The sequence below is a fragment of the Camelus bactrianus genome, chromosome 4 (assembly GCF_048773025.1).
Source record: "Camelus bactrianus isolate YW-2024 breed Bactrian camel chromosome 4, ASM4877302v1, whole genome shotgun sequence".
NCBI classification, from domain to species: Eukaryota; Metazoa; Chordata; class Mammalia; order Artiodactyla; family Camelidae; genus Camelus; species Camelus bactrianus.
Genome location: NC_133542.1, coordinates 49,293,432 through 49,318,339, shown reverse-complemented (window position 1 = coordinate 49,318,339; position 24,908 = coordinate 49,293,432). Strand labels below are relative to the sequence as shown.

General features: G+C 37.2%; 1 protein-coding gene across 6 annotated transcripts in view; it reads right to left on the bottom strand.

Annotated features, from left to right (window-relative positions):
• Nucleotides 1-350: 350 nt before the first annotated feature.
• The window catches only part of TGFBR1 (transforming growth factor beta receptor 1), an 83,313-nt gene continuing 58,755 nt past the window's right edge, over nt 351-24,908 (bottom strand). For 3 of the 6 annotated variants that reach the window (XM_074361896.1, XM_045515239.2, XM_074361894.1), the window contains 7 exons: nt 23,335-23,577; nt 18,431-18,661; nt 14,433-14,600; nt 12,564-12,720; nt 11,319-11,443; nt 10,200-10,330; nt 351-4,566 (listed from right to left, as the gene is read on the bottom strand). In XM_074361896.1, coding sequence (XP_074217997.1) covers nt 4,441-4,566; nt 10,200-10,330; nt 11,319-11,443; nt 12,564-12,720; nt 14,433-14,600; nt 18,431-18,661; nt 23,335-23,577 — 1,181 coding nt within the window. In that variant the 3' untranslated portion in view covers nt 351-4,440. The remainder of the gene's footprint in view (nt 4,567-10,199; nt 10,331-11,318; nt 11,444-12,563; nt 12,721-14,432; nt 14,601-18,430; nt 18,662-23,334; nt 23,578-24,908) is intronic. The other 3 variants (XM_010952935.3, XM_074361895.1, XR_012506448.1) reach the window with 2 other exon arrangements.

Sequence of the window (24,908 nt, the reverse complement as noted above, 5' to 3'; positions counted from 1 at the left end):
AAGATGAAAATTAATTTCCTTTGAAAATCATTGAAAACCTTTAAGAATCAAAATAACACCGCTGGAACACAAACTTAGCAAATCTGCTGAACCAGAGGCAAAAGCATTTCACACGTAGACATGTCTCATCCTCTCTGCTGACAGAACCACCCTCAAGCAAGTGGAAAGAAACCTGCACACACGCAGATGCATCTTTGGACAGACAGGCATTTCTCCAATATGTTATAATAATGCTGTAATTTGTACTGGAGAGTCATGCAAAGACGCTAGTCTCTACCTATAGCAACTCCATCACATTACAGCATGGCTGACTCCAATACACACTTGATTTTAAATTATGCCGCTAGCACTTGGGAAAAAAAGGTAATTTATTTGCATTGCTTCCATTTGTCTACTATAGTGTTAGGACTGGACATAAGCATTATCTTCTACTTCCTATTTACAGTTCATTGAGAATATTACTACAAATACAATATACAATTGTTAAAAACTTATGGGGAACTGAAGTTTGATTTTCTCTCGTCTTTACAGGCTTCTCAAAATCATTCAACTTAAATGAAAATTTATATGGACATTTTCTGTACACATCTTAAAGGGCAGAGATTACAGTAGTAAAGCCAAAAGAATTTTGCACAAATACAATAAAATACAGAAAACAAAGTATACATGATGTTATTTGGGGTACAAATATAAACAATACAGTACCATTGGAGTAATTTAGCAACTTAATACTCATTCTTTATAGAAATAAAACTGCAAACCTGGAGAATGCTCTGACAAATATTAAACATCGTATATACAATGAGGTAAATGTACCTTGGTCTCTTGAGAGGTAATTTAAGTTTAAAGCAATTGATATTTTGAAGCATCTCCTTGACATATAAAGAAATATCAAACACCCCATTCCATTGGCACAATGTGAAAAAGGGATATCAAAACACAGTTCATGATATTCAATTCACAAATCTTGTTTAAAAATAAAAACATTCGCTGAAGTTCTTTTTAAGCTTTAAGAAACAGGTTGAATGTTATTAACTATTTTTTAAAGTTCACAATTGAAAATAAGACTGCATAATAGGGTTGAAAAGTTCAAATGTACTGACAATCCTCAGAATGTCCCGAAGTCCAGCATTCCTAGAGAGAGGGCCATGGGTATTCCAGCATTCCCAAACAGACACAAGAAGCCGCAGTACACGTCATGAGCTATCCTTTAGAATCTCAAAAACATCTGAGTTGGCATTTCCTGCCAAGCTGTGACAGAACCATTATTTGGGCTCTCCACCATCTGGAGCCAGAGCACTGCCGTGGTCAAGAAACAGTTTATTGTCAATCACTCTTTCAGTGCAGGAATTAAAAACTCTTGATATGACATATCTAGTGGAATACTAATTTTGTTGTGCATTTTACTTAGCACTTTGTCATCTTGTTTTACAAAATACTCTTAACATGACAGTTCTCTGATGTAGGGGGTGAAAAAGGCAACTCATGGATGAGCTGCAAAATGATCACATGAATTTTATAGTAAGAACTGAAATTTAGAATTCTTGAGGCCATGGCACTGTATACTGACTCAAGGCACTTCTGGAGCATAACTACAGGCTCAGCTCTTTGGACCCTACCCTGCCGTACAGAGGATACAAATGGCCATTGCTTCTGGCATGACTCCCACTGCCACAGCTACCACCTACTCAGAGTCAAGGACCAGCAGGAAGACAGGTTAGGAGAAAAAGAGCCAAGGGTATGAAGAAAGGACCAGGGATGTCTACTAGGTCATACCCCTCCCATCCCCACTCCTCTGGGAGCACTGACAAAATGGAAGTGGACAGATAATTTGCCTGAAGGTATATCTTAGCCAAGTTGATTCTTGGAAAGTGAGCATCTGAAGATAGGCAGTATAAACAAAGGCTTGTGTTCTTAAATGGTAAAAATTAATTCTCTAGTCAAATTTTTCTGCAATTTATAGCCACAGTAATCGTGATCTATAAATCTTGTTACTTTAATTTTCAATATTACCCAGTTGCAGTTTATCAAACTGCCATTAGCCAAAAAAGGAATTAAAGTAACATGTAAACCCAATTTTGAACTAAATTCCAACTTTTAAAAAAATTCCCTGATTCATCAAAAGTACATTTTATTTAAGCAAGAACAGTAAAACTGTAACTCAATTTTTTATTTAATGAAGAATCTCTTCAGCAAAAGATGATTACCTTATATGAAAATGAAAAATCATGTATCACAATTTTAAATCAGACAAGAACTTTTGGTATGTTCTTAAAATTATATAAAAATAGTTTCAGTGACAAAATGCATTGGTCCCCTGGATTTCATAAAGCAGATCTGGTAGGCTTGGAAATGGCCAAAAAATAAAGTACCTGATCACAAAGCTAGAGATTATTAAACAGGAAATATAACACAATTAGAAAAACAAACCTCTCAAACTCACTCATTTGCTTTGATGAAATCATGGTAACTACAGGGAAGAAAAACTCAAATTTGGAGTCAAAACATTAACCTCTAAACATATTTTCCCCATGTTTTAAACACATGAAACTGACACTAAATTCCTATGTAATATGTCATTCATTCTAAAATTACTTTGGCTTTAAGACCAAATAGTCTTTCAAATGTATTCTAGGTATAAGAGATAAGACATTATCGGAGTGCAGCTCAGTCAGCGTAAATTGCCACTACCTCTTCCTGACCAAAATACTGTAAAGGTTATTCTGACCCTTTCATCAGGAAATTGATACCACTATGTAGTCAAAAGTCTTGCCTCACAGCTATGATGGATTTTCCCCCCTCAGAATAAGATCACAGTGATAAAGAGGACTTTGAAAATTGTAAAAACCTTACAGACTTTTAGCACTGGAAGTAAAAATCAGTTATAAGCTAGTTTCAACTTAACGTGAGAAGACCATGACAAATTTGCTTTAAACACTTGACCAAAAACATCTGTAAATGGAGAACCTATCCTCAGAATATTCTTTAGTGACCACTTTCCCAAATACCAAGGGCGCACCGAATTCATTCCACAGCCACGTGAGTTAGCAGTGGCAGCGTCTGCACACAGAAGGAAAGACGGAGACAAAAGCTGCCTTCCTCCGGGCGCAGTGCGACCTCACAGCCATGCTGTCTCTAACCCTCACTACACAGACAGGACCCACGGAACACTGACGCCTACACGGCTAACGCGACTCCCACACACCTGTCATCTATTCAAATTATTAACTACCTTTGCCTTCCTAGAAAAAGGCCTATTAACATTAACCATATTCTAATTTTAAGTGTAATTCATTTCCTAAAAAAAAACACTGTCTTTGACCAGATAAAGAAACAAATGGCTTACAGAATGCCATACAACTTTTTATAAGCAGCTAGACAAATTTTCCCTTTTAGAAAAATTAGTCTGTATGCTCCAGATTTTAAATTATTGAAGTATTATAAGCAGCTAGAGTGCCACTTGATTTTTTCAGTATACTCGGACAACAAAAGTAAACTGCAAAAGCCTAATGTGAGAATATCCAAACATGACCATGATAACAATTTACCAATTAATGCCACTTCATTTCTTTAGTGGTTTAAGCACAGTTTGGTAGGAGAAAGGCATTTTCAAAATGGAATACTAAATGACATACCACAAATACTCTTCCAAAAAACAAAACAGAAAAAGTGTGGATTACTCAGATACATAAAACTTTTGAATTAAAACACTACAGGTTTTAACACACATAGACTTTAAGCAATTCTGCTCATTTCCATTAGAAAGACACAGAAGTGGCACTTACTGGTATAGTACAATCCCATTTTAAAGGCAGGTAAATGTTCTGAATATGTGAAAGAACAATAATAATATACAAAATACAATTGCATAAATTATGTTCCTCACCACTATATGAGGTCATTTTTAGACTCAAGATAAGAGTTTTTATAAGCGTTAATTTTAAGATCCTGAAAATTACAGAACAGTACATTCAAAGTCTGAATCAAGGAAACTCTTTAGTGGTTCAGAATCCTCTGAGAATGTACTAACCAGGAGAAAAATCACTTTCTTTAAAAATAAGACATGTCTCGTCTCACTCAGCAGTCCAGCTCCTTTACCCTTAAAGGTGACCTTCAGCACAGCAGAGTTACCTAAAGATAAGATCAGCAATCATTTTTTAAAAAAACAAGTTTTGTGTTAATAAAAAATAAAGGTAGACTACATAACATTTTGTAACTGTCCTGGGAAAGAAGCGTTCATAGTGCACAGAAAGGACCCCATACGGCTATTTCCTGGATCCAAAGAAATCCTGGGAAGTTTTTAATTGACCTTATTATATTGTTGCAAAAGGTAGCAATATCCTTCTGTTCCCTCTCAGTGAGGTAGAACAATTGACCTCCCAAATTAAAACCCAGGAGCAGATCTGAAGAAAAAGTAGAGTTCAGGCAAAGTCATAGATTTTACATTTTGATGCCTTCCTGTTGACTGAGCTGCGACAATGTTTTCTTAATCCGCAAAGCTGTAAGCCTAGCTGCCCCATTGGCATACCAACATTCTCTCATAATTTTTGCCATCACTCTCAAGGCCTGCAAGAAAAGACAAGAAAAATAATTAAGGCATGTACCACTTTTCATTGATCTGGATAATAACCTTTACCTGTAAATTTCCTTTTTAAATGACATGCATGCAAGTATTTTTGTTTCAGCATTATTTGTATGAGGAAATGAGTAGAAATGACCTAAATTCCCACGTCAGGCTCCCTGGCCTTGGGTTCCGGCATTGGGAGGAGGAAGAGACCCAGGACATCTGGTTTTGAAGGCCACTGGGGCTTAACTCCAGGAGCCCCACACGACTGGGGGAAACAGACACTTCATTCTCTTGGGAAGTATACACAGAATCTCACGTGCGCCAGGTCTAAGGGCAGAAGCAGTGATTTCACAGCAACATGGGCCAGACCTCTCTGCTGGTTTTGGAGGATCAATTGGGTAGGTAAGGGACGGCTGCGGCTCACCCAGGAGTCATAAAATCTGGTGGCGGGCACTCCAGGAATATTCATCTACATGAGCTTTCCTGGAGGCTGACATCTTGATTAGATCATTAGCACCAAGACCCAGCCCCACCCAACAGCCTGTAGGCTTAAGGGCTGGGAAGCCTCAGGCCAAACAACATACTGGGTGGGAACACAGCCCCACCCATCAGCAGACTTCCTGAGGCACAAATGCCTCCAGACACAGCCCTACCCACCAGAGGTCCAGGACCAAGCTTCACCCAGCAGTGGGCAGGCACTGGCTCCTCCTGCCAGGAAACCTGCATAAACCTCTAGTCCAGCCTCATCCACTAGGGGGCTGATTCCAGAAACAGGAAAACTACAATCCCGAAGCCTGTGGAAGGAATCCACAAACACAGGCCAGGCTCTACAATGGAACCGGCTGGACCCTGACCCTTGGGTGACAACAGAGGAGTGTACTGCTGGAACACATAGGACATCTCCCACAGAGGGCCACCTCTCCAAGGTTGGGAAACATAACTAGCCTACCTAAAAATACAAATAGATGGACAGTATGAGGTGGCAGAGGAACATCTCCCAGGCCAAAGCACAAGATAAAACCCCAGAAGAAATAAGTGATGAGGAGGTAGGCAATTTATCCAAGGAGTTTAAAATAATGATGGCAAAGATGTTCAGAGAACCTAAGAGGAATATAGATGCAAAGAGTAAAGTTTTTAGCAAAGAGCCAGAAAATATAAAGAATGCCCAAACAGAGATGAAGAATGAAATCACTGAAATGAACAACACATTATAGTCATCAAGTTGACAAAAATTAAGGATACGGAGAAGGTATTAAAATCAGCAAGAGAAAAGCAACAAGTAACATACAACGGAATTCCCATAAGGTTATCAGCTGATTTTTCAGCAGAAATTCTACAGGCCAGAAGGGAGTGGCATGATATATATAAAGTGATGAAAGGGGAAAACTTTAACAACCAAGGATACTCTGTCCAGCAAGGCTCTCATTCAGACTTGATGCAGAAATGAAAAGCTTCACAGATAAACAAAAGCTAAAAGAGTTCAGCACCACCAAATCAGCTTTACAACAAATGTTAAAGGAACTTCCCTAATCATCAAATGACTAAGAGAACAAAAAGAAGGGGGGGGGAAGACCTACAAAAGATTGCTTTGGCAGCTGGGGGTCTTTTATGGCTCCATATAAATTTTGGAATTGTTTGTTCTAGTTCTGTGAGAAATGTGAGTATTTTGATGGGGGGGGGCATTGGATCTGTGGATTGCTTTAGGTAGTACGGCCATTTTGATAATGCTGACTCTTCCAATCGAAGAGCACAAGATATCTTTAAATTTTTTTGTGTCATCCTCAATTTCCTTCATCAGTGTTTTAGTTTTCAGAGTATAGGTAACCTCCTTGGTTAAGTTTATTTCTGGGTGTTCTGTTGTTTTTGATGCATTGAAAATGTTTATGCCAGTTACAAAATTCTGGTTCTCGAAGTGAAAAAAAAAGTGAATGAAGGGCTGCAAATGGCAAAATATCCTTTTTTATGGGTGAGTTGTATTCCATCATACATATATGCTACATCTTCTTTACCCAGTCATCTGTTGATGTGCACTTGGGGTGCTTCCATATCTTGGCACTATAAATAATGTTGGGCTGTTAATAGCAGGGTTTATGTATTTTTTTGAATTAATGTTTTTGCTTTTCTCTGGTATATTCCCAGGAGTGGCTCTGTTTTGGGGTTTTTGAGAAACCTCCATACTGTTTTCCATAGTGGCTGCACCAATTTGCATTCCCATCAGTAGTGCACAGGGGTTCCCTTTTCTCCACATCCTTGCAGACACTTGTTATTTGTGTTCTTTTTGATGCTGGCCACTCTGACAGATGTGGGATGGTGTCTCATGGTTTTGATTTGTGTTTCCCTGATACTGGTGATGCTGAGCAGCTTTTCACGTTCTTATTGGCCATCTGCATTTCCTTTTTTGGAAAAATACCTGTTCAGTTCTGCCCATATTTTAAATGGGTTGGTTGGCTGTCTGCTTTTTAACTGAAGTACAGTTGATTGTAGTAGTTTCTGGTGTACAGCATGGATGGACTTGGCATTATGCTAAGTGAAATGAGTCAGTCAGACAAAGACAAATACTGTAAGATATCACTTACTTGTGGAATCTTAAAAAATACAACAAACTAGTGAGTATAACAGAAAAGAAACAGACTCACAGATGCAGAGAAAGAACTAGTGGTTACCAGAGGAGACAGGGAAGGGGAAGGGGCCAGATGGAGGTGGAGGTATAAAATAAGCTACAAGGATGGATTGTACAACATGGGGAATATAGCTAATATTTTATAATAACTATAAATAGGGTGTAACCTTTAAAAATTATAAGCCACTATATAGTATACCTGTAACATAATATTGTACATCAACTACATTTAAAAAATGATATTGTAAAATAAATACATAAATAAAAAATTAAAATTTAAAAAAAAAGGAAAGAAATGACCCAAGTTCCCATCAATAGGGTACAGGTGCCAGCAACTGGAAAGCAGATGGGCAAAGGGTGACTGACTTAACAGAGCTGTACAAGGAAAAGAAGGAACCTGACTCACATGAAAACTCCCTCCAAACTGAGGAATTAACCACATCAGGTAGCCCTGGGGTGAAGTTCAGGCTAAAACAGGATCAGCCAAAAGAGCTGGAACCCTAGATTTCTGCCCCTCCCCAACTGCACACAGCTGGGTGACTGCCCCACCCCTACCCAGCAGAAGAGGAGATTTGCGTCACAGACACTTCTGTCCTGGGGAGTATGAGGGCAAAGTTCCATACTGACAACACGCTGAATGCTAAGACTAAACTATTCTTCCCAACACATGGCCAGCAATTTTACATTCTCCTCAGGCGACAGACTAGAAGACTCTTCAGCCCAAGAGGAGAGGCCAGAAGAGACTGACGTCTGTGATTCTCCAAGGAAGCAACCCAGTTTGATCAGCCTGCGATCACAGTCGATGACAGTAAGCTCCATCATGTGCACAGAGTTTCCCATCAGCTCTCAGGACCCCTCTCATACATGAAGAGTATCTGATCAAAGCCTTGAGGACAGGAATGGGAACTGCAGACAGGCTGACATCACCAGAAAAAAGCAACTTGGAGAAAACAGCGTATAGGGAGAAAACAGTATCAACAATATATCCTTAAGATCATCAAAGAGATTAAAGAAAATACTGACAGTGGGTTTATCATCAGTAGTTTCTTGTTTCTTGTTTGGTTTTGGAAAAACGTTACAGAAGAACTGGAAGATAAACCTGATTAAAAAAAAAAAAAAGATAAAAGCTGATACTTCTTCTAGAAAAATGGAGGGAAAAAAACCCAGATAAATAGGAGGGAAAAGATAAGAAAATTAGAAGGCCTGTTCACAACGTCTACATTCGTAACAGCTGAAGAAAAACAACAGAGGAATATGGAAGGGAACACCTCAAAGAGATATTTGAGGAAAATTTCTTAGAGATGAACATTTGTTTCCAGGTAAAAATGACGAAGGGCCCAGCACATACATAAATTCATACAGCAAACTGAGCACCTACAATCTTCTAGATACCATCCCAGGTGTTAGGGACACAGCAGTGACGAGAAAAAACCCATGCCCTCATAGAGCTGACATTCTAGAGGGCTAAAGCATATAATTAATAAGCAAAATGCATGGACTGTCACTAAGTGCTAAGGAGAAACATCATTTGGGAAGGAGATAAAATATGCCAAAGAAGTAAAGTGCTATTTTACATAGGGTGAGGAGCACTGTCTCACTGACAAGGTAACATCTGAGCAGAGACCTGAAAGGGGAAAATAAGACATGGGTCCAGGAAGGATTCACCATAAGAGGCAAAGGGAATCCCCAGGATGAAGGGTGAGGGATGTTCCAAGATGAGAGCTGTAGAGCTGGCCTGGAGAACAGCCAATCCAGACTGGAAAAGGTCAGAAGGTTCTGAAGACACTTTAGGTATTCTACCAGTTTCATATTCTTGATGGGTTTCAACTATTGAAAGATTTATAAAGCCCTAGAAAAGTGGAAGAGTAAGTTAATGTTAAGTATGTAGAAAACTAACCAAATGGAGAAAAAAACAAAAATGACAGCGATGACATTAATTCAGCATGCTGTGACAGTAATTCCAAACTGCGTATGTGTTCTTAATGTTAACCGCTAACTTTCCTCCATGCTTAAAAAGCCATGTGTTTAATAATAATCTGCTCTAATTATTGCATGAGTTCATGAATACTTCCAGTTTATTATACTTATAGTATCAAAGGAATCAAAATCAAAATTTTAAAAGACAAAATCTAGCCCAATTCCATTTGTTAATAAATATGCAAATTCTGTGAGCATACTATACATTTTATCTGGGCTTGGATAGTTGATTTTGCTAGAGGTAGCCAAGGAGCTCTCTCGATGCCAAAGGCATCTACTTGGGTCCTACATTTTTTTAAGATGTAAAATCAACTATTTCAGTGACCAGCTTTTTATTCTTCCTAAAATATATAACTTCAAATCTGGAAGGAAATGTTTTGCTTCACCAACATTATAATAGTAACAGCTAACAATTAAGGATAGATTAAATAAAATTTCTTATGAATTCTTTAAAAGTACAACTACAAAAATATTTCAAAAACTTTTTGTCAGAGCTGGGGTTGAGAAATTCAGACTCTGCTGGAAAGCATTTTCCCCAAATTCCTGGTGAATGGTCATATGGGCAATGAGATGAATTAAGATGTAAAATCATCTGAACCATCTTCACATCATTCAAATCCCTCATTTTACAAAAAGGTATATTACAGTCCAGAGAACTGTAACATCTTGCCCAAAGTCGGACTCTCTATGGCAGCCAGGCTGATCTAGAATATAGGCCTCCTAATTCCATCCAGCACTGAGCCCACTACTCTGGGTGGCCCTGATTGAAGGGAAGCTTTAAGCAAAAATGAAGGAGCCTTGGTTCAATGTTCTGATACACTGATGGTCACTGAAAACATTCCACGCCACTTACAATGTGCTTAAATTGAACATGAAAACCAAACTGTTCTGTTTTTACTCATTGGTTTAAGAGACATGAAAAAGAAAGGAATGGGAATTCTTATGTCTATTTTCTGTAAGGAAAAATAGCAAATTCCCACCTACTAAGCAGAAGCAGTTTAGAAAACTGTGTTAGTATCCAAAATAAATACTCACTTCACAGCTCTGCCATCTGTTTGGAATATTTGGCCTTAACTTCTGTTCACAAACAACTTTTCTCATTTCTTCAACTGATGGATCAGAAGGTACAAGATCATAGTAAGGCAGCTGGTAATCTTCATGAATTCCTACATTGGTTAAAAAAAAAAAATCTGTTTTGAAGGATTCACTCAGATAATGTCAGAATATTCTTGACCAGATCAAAAAGGAACCCCCGAGAGTCCTGTTACAGTATCCCATTACTACATGAGGCTGAGTGGAGCAGGGCTTACAGCCTGCTCTAGGCTCATCCACATCGGCGTCAACAACCCAGCTCCTTGAGTCAGTGCTGAGCCCACACCTTGAAACTAAATATCACCATGGGATCAGCAAAGGCTATTTTAATGATGGTTAACTGTGAGCTGTGATGACCAGACTGACATTTTCTCCTAGAACCCTAAAGAGCAAGAAATTAAAGCTTTTATTCTGCAAGTGCACAGCTTCACCTGGTAACGGGGATACAGACACTATCACTAAGATGTGAATCTCACAAGGCAAGCTGGAAGTGCAGCCTGTACTATTTGCTACAAAGCAGAGACATAATCCATCTCTCACTGCCTCAAAAGCCTGAGGCACTCTACAGGTGAGCCTGGGTCCTCAAGGATAAGACTATTTCTCAAGTAAACACTGAAAGTACTCAATCAAAAACTAAACTAAAACAAACTTACTTTAAAAAGTAATGTAATGGCAGTGTAATTATATTCTGTATATGTAATTTCCAGCTACTAAGATGGAGAAAATAACCACAATTTCTGAGGGAAAAAAATCAGTTTGACCCAGGTACATGCTAGAAATAGCTCCCTGGTTGGCCTCTCAAGCCATCATCCATTCTAAATATCTAAGTATTTGGTTTCTGATGTTTCCCAAGATTCAAGTGGAAACAGAAAAAGGATACAACATGTCATGTTTTCCCCACTATAGGTTTTATCTCTTTTATGCTCCCTGGTACTCTTCAGTGATCACTGGCTGAACATAAATTTCAGTTGTTAACTGTGTATAATTTCATTCAACAAAAAAGGCAATTCTTGAACAACTTTTGTTCATGACAAAATTTGGGGGGAGGAGGGAGAAATTTACCACCAACGGAACATCGTCGAGCTATTTCCCAGAATACTAAGCCCATTGCATAGATGTCAGCACGTTTGAAGGATTCAAAGTGTTTCATATTTATGGAATCATCAAGAACTTCAGGGGCCATATACCTAAAAAAGAAGTCAGCATTTTATTTTATGGAATAGTGACCACATTACTTTTAAACTGTTAGATAAATTTTCTTTTACTCCTGAGGTGGGAGGGGGGATGTAGTGAAATCAATATTAACTTAGACCTTTTCCCTGTTTCAGCATGGTTCTGCTGTTTTTAAAAATGACTACTACTTCTTATAGAAACTTTCTCAAAGTACATACAGTACAAAGTAGAAAAGCATTCCATTACCACCACACTTTTGTGGTGTTGACATTTTGATGAACATCTTTTCAGACATCTCTTTATACACAGACAATACAGACAGTATCACATAACTGAGATCATACTAGACCCAAGAATAATATTAAAGATCTGCATTGGTTTGCAAATTAATGATGTCAACTAAATCCTATGAAAAGCTAAAACAGCAATTTCATGCTGTCTGCCTTATGATCTTCGTTTCCAATGAAGGACATACATGTATCAACTGACTATCCCAAGTGTCTTGATGTACACCACCTCCTTTGTCATGTACTATATATTTTACTCCAGAAGTCTTCTCACTAAAACTGGATAAAAAGAAGGACAGGACTATATTCCAGGGTACAAAATAAGAGACAAAAATGAATACCAGTCCTACTGATGCCACACTGTAGGGTTCTGAGGTTTCAAAAACTTTACTAAGGTTACTGATTAGGACTCACAAAGGGAAACAGGAGGGGAAAGTATGCTCTAGGCTACAGAATATGCAAAAGTTCTAAGAGAGAAAGGCATATGTTCAGGAAATAAAAATATGAAAACAGTTGGGCTAACTATAGTGGAGCATTTGATGTGAGCATTAAGTGAGATAATATATATAAAAGACCCATTAAAATGACTGGCACATAGTAGATATCCTAGAAACAGTAGCTACTATTACAATAACATAACTCATAGTAGTATTTTCTGGAAGCGCCACCTTTCATCAGCGGGTACCTTTTTAACTCAGGTAACCCTGGCTTCAGAGCCTTGAGATCTTCTACCTGAGGGCATCTAACAAAGTACAAAGTTGAGTTTCAGAAAAGATATGTATATACCAATGAGAAGGAAAAGAAGCTGATTTCAGAACATATTAATTACTGTGTATCCATAGTATACCTTTTTGTTCCCACTCTGTGGTTTGGAGCAATATCAATTGTATCAGTGGCCGAATCATGTCTTACTGCCAGTCCCAAGTCCGCAATACAGCAAGTTCCATTCTTCTTTACCAAGATATTCTTTGATTTCAAATCTCTATGAGCAATGGCTGGTTTTCCTAAAGAAGAAAAAGGTTAAACATGGTTGCTTAGTGGGTAATACCATCCACAAGTCTCACCTTTAGGTTCAAAAGCCTTACTTCCCATCCTAGTGCCAAAGCATTTCAGCCCCCATCACCTGCAATACCTGGGCCATTACTAAACAACCTTAAGTGAATCAATACACAGAAAGTTGCTGAAATTACATTTCTTCAAAGAAAATAGAGAAAACAAGATGCTCCAAAAGATGATATTCAAAAAATAAGTCTAATACTCAAAGACTCTCATAGCATGCTGGGGGGGTGGTGGTTAAAGATAAGTTTGTTGATACCCTATGAATTTTTTTAATGGGAACTCTAGTCACGGATATTCCAATCCAAGGACCAAGAATCTAGATCACTTCCTTTGCCTATCCAGTGAATGCATTCATTAAATGCACAGCACCTCTAATACTAACCACTAGCAAAAGTGCTATTTAAGTACTACAGTGTGGAAAACCTGGAACCCTTATACACCACTGGTGGGAATGTGAAATACTACAGGTACTTTGAAAAAAGTCTGGCAGTTTCACAACAGAGTTACTGTCTGATCCAGTAATTCCACTCCCAGGTGTATGTCCAACCGAACTGGAAACACATGTCCACAGAAAACACCGTACATCACTGTTCAGAGCAGCATTATTCATAATAACCCAAAATGGAAACAACCCGAATGTCCATCAGCTGGTGAATACGAATATCCAAAATGTGGTATAAATAAAATATTACTCAGCCATAAAAAGGAATGAAGTACTGATAAATGCTGCAACATGGATAAACCTTGAAAATACAGCAAGAGAAAGAAGCTGGTCACAAAGGACCACATATTGTATGATGCCATTTATATGAAATGTCCAGAATGAGCAAATCTAGAGATGGAAAGTAGATTAGAGGTTGCCAACGGCTAAAGAGTTTGGGGGAAATGAGGAGTGACTGCTAATGGGTAGAATTCTTTTTGAGGTGATGAAAATTTTCTAAAATCAACTGTGGTGATAGTTGCACAATTCTGAATATACTAAAAAAAGCACTGAATTGTACACTTTAAGTGAGTGAACTGTATGGTATGTGAATTACAACTCAAAGCTGTTATAATCAACAATAAAAAGTACAACAATGGGGCCAGTTGAGATTGCATGTGTGATGTGTGTAGTAAAGTGGGGAGTCAGGGAGCCATTAGGTAGCAAGTGGATAATCATTAGAGCAGAGAGACTGTATTAGCATCTGTTACCTTATATGGCACAAAAATCACAGCATAAAAATTTCATAACTAAAACTTAGTATCAATTTTTCAACTGTAAAATTGTTTCATGCAGTTTCTTTATCCTAGGATCAAATATAATTATTAGATGGCCAGATAACATTTACGTAGCATATTGATGTTTACAAAGCATTTTCACATTTCATTTGATACTACACATAAATTGAATTCCAAAACCAAGATCCTCAAAAATCACAAGACTAAATGCTACTTTTAAGAACTCACAAAAATACCAGTGTTACAATGACTAGAGAATCTCTAAATGAATTCCCACATTCCTAACTCCACCTTAGCTTATCAACAGAAAGAGAAAATATTCTCATCTAAAAACTTATTTTAAACATCTCCAGTTAGGCTGACTTTTGCAAAAATTTTCTGAACAGACATTAGATCCATGGGAATTTAAAGCTTAAATAACAAGATTGCTTTGAGTTACCTTGGGTACCAACAATTTCCATGTGAAGATGGGCAAGTCCACTTGCTGTGGACAGAGCGAGTTTTATCATTCCTTCCACAGTAACTGTGTATCTGTTCAAATAATCAAAAAGGGATCCATGCTCATGATAATCTGACACCAACCAGAGCTGAGTCCATGTACCATTGTCTGCAAAGTAGAATGACTATTCAGATGGGTTATCAAACATTTACGATTTACTTATTCAAGTTACCACTACTTTTTACACTCAATCCTGAATCACACAACTGTAATTTGTTGATACCTTAAATTTGTATATATTTCCTTCATATTTTCTTGTATTTTCAGTTTGTCTTATACTTTTATGTGTATATCCTTTATATCCTAAAAGTAAGCCCCCTATTCTTGAGATATGGCAAGGATAACTGATCCCATTCAAGAGACAAGGAATCACAGTTCAAAGATGGTGATCTTGCGTCTACACAGACAGCAGCAGAGCTGGGACTGTTTGGTGCCTAGAAGAATGCCCGGTTCAGGTTAGGGGTTCAATGTGTGGTTCTGGAAGGAAGAAGAGAAACAACAAGGGAGTGGGGAGGCGAAGATGATAAGTATCTGGAATCTACTGTGGCCACAGTGGGAATGGAATAGTATGGGACAAACTGAAAGTGAGCTTAAATGAGAAATGCAAGCTTTAATGACAGCCTGTGTACACAGTTCATAAAAAAGCCAGACAAGATGATTATGATTCCAAGGTTTCCAGCTTAGAAAAATGTAAAAATAGTGGTATCACTGACACATGAGGAAGCTGAGACAGGAACTGGAAATGTCAGGAGGAGAAAAAGCTGGGACTGAATCCAGTTTTACACAAGGTGACTTTTCCATAAGTTCATTTGTAAGCAGATACATGAATCTGAAATTTAATTTGAATGTATTTCCCATGAGAATCATGGCAAAGGTTCTCACTGGGCTTCTAAGTGAGGCTGGTCCACAAAAGCCTATTTAACCTAGAAGTCACTAGAAAACCATATATTTCACAAATCATGAAAGCTAAAAATGTCTGAACAATACTAGGAGGCAGGACAATTCAGTACAAGATGTACACTTGGAGTCATTCTGCTCTGGGTTGGAATTCAGGGGCTGACTATTACTGACTACGTGACCTCAGACGAGTTTCTTAGCCAATGAGCCTTTGTTTATTCTTTTACACAACAAGAATATCTTACTTTGCAAAACTATTAAGATTTTAAAAATAGGATAATAGATTTTTTAAGCATTTAGTACAACTCATGGCATGTAAGAACTTAAAATGTGCTATTTCCTTCCCTATTAGTTACAACAAAAGAAAAAACTCAAACTGACATAAAACAATTTCTATATTTTGAAAGTTACTACTTGGAGGAAAGCAACTCTGATTAGAAGAGATTAAGGAATGAGATTTTTTTCAAAAGATTCCAGAGGGGATTTTTGAGTATTTTTAAAAGGATTTAGATATTCATGACACTAGTTCTTTATAAACTTGTTTCTTCATAAACTTTTTAAACTGATTCTGTTCAAACTTGTACCTTTCTTTTTCCCTGACACAGGTGTATCACTAGCTTTATCTGCATGCTTAATTTATTAACCATGCCTGAATTCTGAAAGGCTCATAGATGATAGGAACACAGCCAGATGGAAGAATGGGAGAGTTTCTAAGGTAACTGACAAGAAGGAAGGATATATTTGAGGCTGTGCACATGTAAGGGGTTGTCTGAGGTGGAATCACTAAATCAGGAGGAGAGAGATAAAGGAAAAGGGAATGGAGGTCGAGGGGCTAGGTTCCAGGCAAGGTCCATTAACCCCTGACAAAGAAGAAAGGAAGTAGGAAAAGCCAGCAGGTTGCCAGTTCCCATGGTGACCACCAGATGACAGCACCAGCTTACATGCTGTGTGAATGAATGGGAAGAGTTCAGGGCACAGCTTGTTTACAACTTGGAACAAGACTAAAACTTGCTGGGCCTTGGTGAGGATTGAGCCTCAAAATGCAGATTTAAAGTCACCGTAAAGTTTGAAACCAGAAATGTGGGAAAGTTCTTTAAGGGAGCAGTTACTATCTGAAGAATTAGAGCTTTCTATGATTAAGAAGAGTTTCAGAAAATAAAGACAACTATTAAGAAAGTCTAGAGTCCCAGAGCATAATAAAAGTAGTTTTAAGGGTTGGGGGAGAAGCTAAATGGTGTCAAAGGCAGAAGAAAACTAAGGCCTTGGTCAGACAATGATCACTGCTTTATTGATTTGTTTTTTTCTTAAATTAAATAATAATGAATTGGTAATAGCTATTGATAATGGCTGCCTATATCTATCACTGCCCCAAGTCACAAAAAGGAGATAAACTTCTATGCTTCCTGATGTGATGCAACAGAATGTATACAATATGTACAAAATATATAATATTTTAGGAAATCAGTGAAACAACCAGATTGTCTCTAATTCTATCTATCAGTTTTCAAATTATACAAGGAGCAAGTTCAGAGATACTGTATGAATTCAGTTAGCAAACCTAGAATAATTTAATTAAGTCCTACAGGACAAACAATCCAGTTTCTTCAGCAAAGAAAGTGCAAGAAGAAAAAAGACAAAGGGGAACCTAGTGATTTTAAGGGATTTAAGATAAGTATCAACCAAATGACATGGGTCCTAAAGTGAATAACCAATTCTTTAAAAAAAAAAAAAAAAAGGAAATAGGAGACAACTGCAGAAATGTGAAACTGACTAGATATTTGATGACTTTTTTTAAAAAATGGTATGGTTATATTTCACAAAAAAAGATTCCTCATGGTCTAAAAATAAAAACTGAAATGTTTATGGATGAAAAGATGTGTTCTGGGATTAGCTTCAAATAATTCAGATGGGGCAGAATAGGTAGAATCAGAGATCAAACATGACTGACAGTGACTTGATAATTATTGAAACTGGGTGATGGAGGTTCATCATATTCTCTGCTTTCTATATACTGGAAATTTTCTATAAATAAAAGTTTTTTTTTTTAAAGTAATAAATGCTTGTAAATACATTTGAAAATACAGAGAAACAAAAAGAAAAATCAAAATCACCCATGAATACCAACTGAGCTTAAACACTACTACTATTATGAAGAAATAAATACTGTTGAAGAAAATGGGAAGGGAGAAAAGTAAAATGATGACTACAGTTCTGGCCCTTAAAAAAAGATAATGATAGCATTTTTTAAAAAACAGGAAAGCTGGGAAATACATTTGATTTGGAGGTATGACGAGAGTTGAGTTATAATACAAGCCTCTGACAGAAGCTATTAAGGTCGGGTTGTGAGCACTACGGTAACTGAAGCCAAGAAAGTAAATGAAGTACAGTCTGAAGTCACTGCTCACAGTCACCACTCGTCCTGACTCTCCACTGACATGGCTTCCTCACTTCCTTCAGCATCTTATCTGGCCTCGAGCACCTGTGTACCACAGGCAAGAGTGTGTCCACGTGGTTACCAAGGGCAAGGTGGTTTTCAAGAAACCATTTCCCTATTTAAGTGAGTTTACTTAAAAGATTAATCTATTTAGCCCCTAGCAATTTAGACAGAGAATACACTGAGAAGTTACTTTTACGCTCCCTGTAAGTAAGGTCATTAGGTAATATTAGAATGCCCTAACGGTCAGGAAGAGATTAAAAGGAAACATATCTGAGCGCTATCCTATCTCAAAGTCCTGGGCAACTAGTGTTTACAAATTCTTCTCTATACTGTGACTACACTCAGTAACTTCCCAGAACCAAACTAACAAAAGCACACAGCTTCTTCTAATAGCTCTTTACATTTTATAAAACAATTAGAGGTTCAGGAACATGTTGTCAAGAGTCAAGAAAATGTTTTAAGAAGATCCTGTTTCTAAAGGCTTCTAATATATTCTATGTGACTAATTTATATGACAAACATCTATTTCTCGTCAAATATGACAAAGTTGAGTAGTTTTGTTTGTGGGAAGCATTTTGTTAAAAGAGAAGCAGATGTTACTGACCTTTATTATCTGCTGCTATAAATCCCAAGATGTTTTCATGACGTAACATCACAGTCTGATAGATCTCTGCCTCACGGAACCATGAACGTTCTTCTCTAGAGGAGAATATTTTAACAGCGACTTCTTCGCCTCTCCATTTTCCTCGCCAAACTTCTCCAAATCGACCTTTGCCAATACTTTCTTGTAACACAATAGTTCTTGCAATTGTTCTCTGAACAAGCAACGGTAAACCTAAAGATAAAAGAAATCGTATTCAACACAATCAACCACAGTACATGTTTCTAACACCACAATAACGTGCCTTAAAAGAATGACCCAGAAAGGTTTAACTCTTTAAGCTCTACCTTTAAGGAACTTACGATCTCACTGAGGAGATACAGAATACATTTGCAAAAACAATAATTCATGATGAAAGGAAAATAATAAATATAATAAAAGAACCCAGAAACTCCTGCCTAGAGAGTCAAGGTAGGCTTTAAAAGATAAGCTAATCTTAGACTGTCCTTGACAGAAGGGAGAGACCAAAGAAGAGAAGGTCAGGTGTTTAGGCAGGAGGAATATATAAGCAAATGTAGAAGAAACTGATGCATGGTTAGGGAACCAACTTAGATAAACAGAAAGAGAATGTATATGGTAAAGCAGCAGCAGAGAAGGGAAGCTGCCCCAGACTGCTGAAGAGTACTGAATGCCAGGCTCAAGATGACCATGAGAGATGTAGGTAAAAGAGGAGCCACTAAAGATTTCTGAAAAGGGACCATGAATGGAGAGAAATAATTTTTAAATCTTATTTTAGACAGATGAATTTGGTAAGTTTTACTGGTGAGGAGGAGAAAAGTATGTAAACACAAAAAACATAGAAGTAAATTCTGGCCTAACTTTTAATAAATTAGTCGAAAGTATCACAGAAGCCATTTTAAGACAAGCAATTTACGTGGTAGGAACTGGCTGCCCAGGCAACACTAGGATCCTAAAGAATGATGCCAAGTAACTTAGCTTGGTGATGAGACATTGGTAGTTTTTTCACCAAATGAACTTGCCTTACTCTAAAATACATATTTTTAAATATTTCCATACTTATTTCATTTACAAAAAAAGATTTACTAACTACCTACAAAATTTAAGTAACACTATATCTGGGACTACTCCAGTTCACTTAATAACATATCCTCATGGACTAAAAACTGTCATCTTAAATTATACTGATGCTAACAATTAAAATATCAGTGTACATCATGTTCTACACTGTTTTATTTATACAGTCTAATACATAAATTTGTGTCATTTATAATCTACATTCAGAGTTGCTTGCTAAATCAAATTAACCCAATGGAAGTAAATGAAATGATCTGCTCTCTTTGGTTCCCTGATGTTAAATGCTTATAAATCCAAATGCTAAATCTTTACTTTTAAGTTGCCTCTTTTCACCTTTAAGTTTCTCAAAAGGTCCTTTCCTCCCCTTGCTCTATCTTCCCCACTTCCTGTAAAGTAGTTAACAGCCTAATAATTATAAACAACTGTTTTTATAAGGAGAGTGCTGGTTAAAAATGAATCAGTGAAAAATCCTTATTTAAATCAGGAGCCCTTTTGTATTATGAATGATCAATTCCTAATTATATTGTCTAGTGTATACACTAATTTACTAAATTTTCTTAAAGCCTTTGAACAGGGCCACACCATGTACTTAAAGATTTAAAGAATACTTAAGAGTTAATCTCAGGAGGCTGATCCGGAAATTAGAAAGGCAGGGAATAAAGAAGAAAGGGGAATTGCCAATGGGAAGTCTGAAAATGACTGACACGTTCAGGGTTCATGTATATGGTATGGTCAAGAAAGGCTATCAGAGGACAAGGGAAGTTTTTGTTTCCCCCATCATCACAGGATTCTAGATGCAGAACTAAAATTAAAAGCCAAATCTGCATTTATCATATTATCTATATGTGGTTACCATAACCCACATGAATATCTGAGCTTTTTTTTTACAAGTAGTAATTTTCTCCTAAAGAAAAAAGAAACAGGCCTAGTTTGAATCTCTATATTCTCTGCTTTACTCCTGTACCTTTTAGAACTGCTTGAAAGCTTCAACAGGGAAACACGGTTCAAGCACCTTCACATGCAGTGGACAACAGAAGTAAGACCTGAACAACATGCATACATTGAAGAGATCATAAGCATGAACAAGATATAATGAACATTGGCCTAAGAGACTCATACTCGCAAACACTGACACACATGTGCATGTTCACACACACTTAACCTAATACAGCTGAAATACAGGCATGTGAGCAAATTGTGATTCAAATTAACGCAGCTGGGATAAGGTTAGCTTTAAGTTTAGAGCTAGCTGCCAGACCCCTGCTCTCCCTTGTCTTCCCACAGTTCCTAAGTTAAAAGTAGTCTCTGAAAGAGAGAGGGCCTTTCCATTTGAATTCGTAACATAAAATGTTTAGTTCTACCTTCTCCACAATAAGTGAAAGAACTAAAAAGGATACTATATAAAGACGTTTGACTTGTGAGTCCCATGCATGAAGTCGCATTAAGGATTTAAAATAAATAAAAGGAAAAGCAATGGCATTTTCTGCTGTCATTCAATAGATGATAGCTTCTGTCTGGATACATCTGGAGCCCATTCAGCACAGAATAAACTATGATAGGGAAGGCGGCCTTAAACTACGCTGTTTTGAGCAATGCAGCAAATTCATACTGTATGTCAGATTTTTTCCCCCGAATATCTTTTCAGTAAGAGTAACACCTGTCATTTGGTTAGAACTTTACAATCTACCAAGTGCTTAAGTGCTTTCACATAAACATCTCGTTTTATTTGAACCTCCCAACAATCCAGTGACGTACACAGTGCGGGGTTCGTTACTTTCATTTTAAAGATGAAATAACTCAGGCATGAGACATCAGCTAACTGCCAAAAGTCACAGAAAACCAGACAAGTTTTTGTAGGGTAAAAGGAGGCATAAAAGGAGGAATAGAGGTTTTCAGTGTGGGTCCCTGATGGATCAAGAAATAGAGAAAATGAAAAACGAATAATTCTGTTCTTTAAGTCATGTTTGTATCTTAAATAAATATTTTCTTATTCAGAAATCAACTGCCATCCAGACAGCAATATCTTTCCATCCTTTAGGTAGGCATGCTCTCTCGAGGTCTGATACACATTACTGTGCCAGATGGCATGAGTTGCTGTGATTTCCCTGGATGTAAGTTTGGCAACAAGAGAAAAGGTCCAAGGGATTAATTCCAAATGATCTATTGCCACCCCAATCTCCTGTGACTGTGGTCCTTGTCATAGTTTTTTGGTCCAGAGTAACTTTTAGAATGAGCCAGATCTTCTTTGGGAACCCTCTGAACCAACTTGGAATCAAAGGGAAACCCGAGGGAAGCCCTAGAACAACCTCTCCCCACTCCTGCGCCACTCCTACCCAAAGACTGTCACATCTTCAGTGCGAAGGCTCCTCTGTCTTAATCCAGCCTCTCACTGCCTCCCTCCTCACACTGGTCTCAAGGGTCCCTTAAGGCTGCCTTAAGAGACCTCGCTCCAGTGTAAGCCTGTATGTATCCTAGCAGTCATGGACAGAACTCACTTACTGAATATACATATGGCCAAATTCTACAGAAGACAGCTTTAGGTCATGAAATCAGTTTCTTCATGCTTAATGAACAAAATACATATATATACACCAATATACCTTCATTCCCTTAAAATAAAAAGACATTTTTAATTATGTGAACTTTCTGTATCAGATGTGATTTTGTGTTTCACAGTAATATTCTTCCCCCAATCACGATTTCTGCTTTAATACTCCTTTAATCATATGATTATAAAATTGGTGAAATTTTTCATTTTATTTCTGTATATTTTTATCCATGAATCAAGCCCTTATTTGAAATTAATTTATACTTTTTAAAGGATAGTATATTTAAAAGTCCTCACAAAGCACTTTAAGTATTATTACCAACAGTATCTATTCCATATTTCTGAAGAAGAAACAGAAGCCCAAGGAGGAAACATGGTTTAACCAAGATCAGAGAGCCTATCAGTGATGACGTTGCACTGGAATCTAGACCTCCTGACTCGCAGCGGAGTGTCAAACTACAACATTGTAGAGGATAGGTACTCTCTCCCCTTAGTACCCTTCCAAAGCACGTACAAGAAATGGTTAAAAAAATATATAAATCCCTTTCGATGAAAACACGAAGCACTGATGGCTATGCCAAAATTCTCTTCAGGAAATGATTTGGGCAATTAGCCAGCCTATCTATTTCAGATCCCACAAAACTCAACAAACAGGACTGAGAAAAGCAAACATCACAAGGGCCATGGATCCATAAAGCTATATTAATTATAATTAATTAATTAAGATTTTTTTTTCTAAAGTAAGAAAAATGCCTAAAAATTCATTAAATAAAAAAAACTAGGCCTGAGCTAAAGACAGCAATTTCATGTTAAAAAATCAAATAACCTTCACAATTCCAAACACACTCTCTGTCATGCCTGCTTTCAAATACAAAAATAAAGCTGCTAAACAATCCTGAAGAGAATGAGTAGCTGCAGATCATTTGAACATCTCTGAACTTCAGCCTCAGCTATAGGAGAATAACTATCCTTATTCTATCTCGTGGAGCCCTAAGAAGGTGAGAAAGCTTAGAAATTTACACAAATGTGAAGGTGACTTACTTATACTGCTGAAGTAAGTCAGTTCTAATTTGTCTGTACTAAATTAGCCACAGTCAGATACAGACCTAGCTTAAAGACCTTTATTAGGTTCAAAGCTGAAGTAGTGTTTATACTATCCCAAGTTCTAACAAACTAAGCCAACTGGCTTTGCCAAGTAATAAAATAAATAGTACAGTTAACTTTAAAAAGACATCTTAGAAAAAAGAAAAAACAAATACTTTACCTGATCCAGAACCCGATGTAGTCATATCATAAATTAAATCTTTTAACGTAGTACCCTCTGAAATGAAAGGGCGATCTAAGGAAGGATCCTCTTCATTTGGCACTCGATGGTGAATGACAGTGCGGTTATGGCAGATATAGACCATCAACATGAGTGAGATGCAGACGAAGCAGACTGGTCCAGCAATGACAGCTGCCAACTCAACAGGACCAAGGCCAGATGATGGCTTTCCTGGAAAAGGGCCTCAAGTGAAATAAACATCAACAACAACAGTAACATGGTAAGTGGCATTCACAACTTCCCAGTCCTCCACATTTCCTGCAGGTGGCCTCTACTACCATTAGTCAGAGCCTCATCACAAGCAGCTCAGTACTCAAACCCACAATAAGTGAATCATTTAGTCTTCTCCCATTGGCTCTCCTTTTATGATTACCAGCTCTGTCAACATCCACTTAGTCTTCCTATAGTCTTGAGCCATCCTCTATAACAAGTGCAGCTACCAAAAATATTCTAGGACCTCCCCCATTAATCACTCTCAGATCACTAATAAAAGAACTGATAATCTAGAAAAGCTCCCATTAAATATTTGTCTTCTTTTTCTTTTTTTTTTTTTAAGTAGTTTGGCTTATCTTTTTATTTCAAGGCCAGTATATGCTCATAGCAGGAAAAAAAAAAGTATAAATACATTTGCAAAAGTTAAAAAAAAATTATCTACAGCCTCACCATCCCCCCAAACTATACATTTTAGTGTTTTGCGTGTGTATCTCCACCAGTTTTTTTATAGAAAAACATATCCTTTTTAAAATAGAGTTTACATGGGTATACGTTCTAGTTTATTTTAATTACTTAGACTTTTACTTCAAAATCATTGCATTGTTTCAGAAACACATTAATTACGTTTATTTTGGCATCCATCCTGACACTTGCTGGTTCATGGCTCACCATCATTTCTTTTGCGTCACATCTTTACCATTCGTGAGATCTTTATTTGGATTTATTTCTTATGGTAAAGAGTCCTAATTCTAGTAATTTCTTTCAGAAGAGTATATGAGTCTTTATACACTGAATACTTAATTATCTAAAAGAAGGCTGTTGCCTTTATATACAAAAAATCTTGGCTCATGTAAAGAATTCTGTGTAACAAGCAATATATGATATTCCACTGCCTTTTGGTATTTAAAAAAAGCAGAAAATCTGAACTTTTTTCCTTTTATAGGTAACCAGTGTTCACTTGTGCTGAATGTGTATAAGTTTTCTTTATTCTTGAAAATTGATACTTTTTCATTATATATTTGGTTAAGTATTTTTCCATTAAGTTTACATAGTATTTTCTCTTCTGTCTGCTCTTTTGTGTTTTTCTGGAATTTTTACACTAAGCATATTGGATCATCTAGCTCTGTTCTCTGTATCTCTTAATTTGCTCACCAACTGTCTTTTTCTCTGAATTATAACACAATTTTCCAAACCTGTCTTACCTTAAGCTTGTCTTATGCTTGACTGCAAAACTACAGTACACAGTCTGCTATTCATTTTAATACTGCATTTTTTAAAATTAATTCATCAATTGAGCTTTT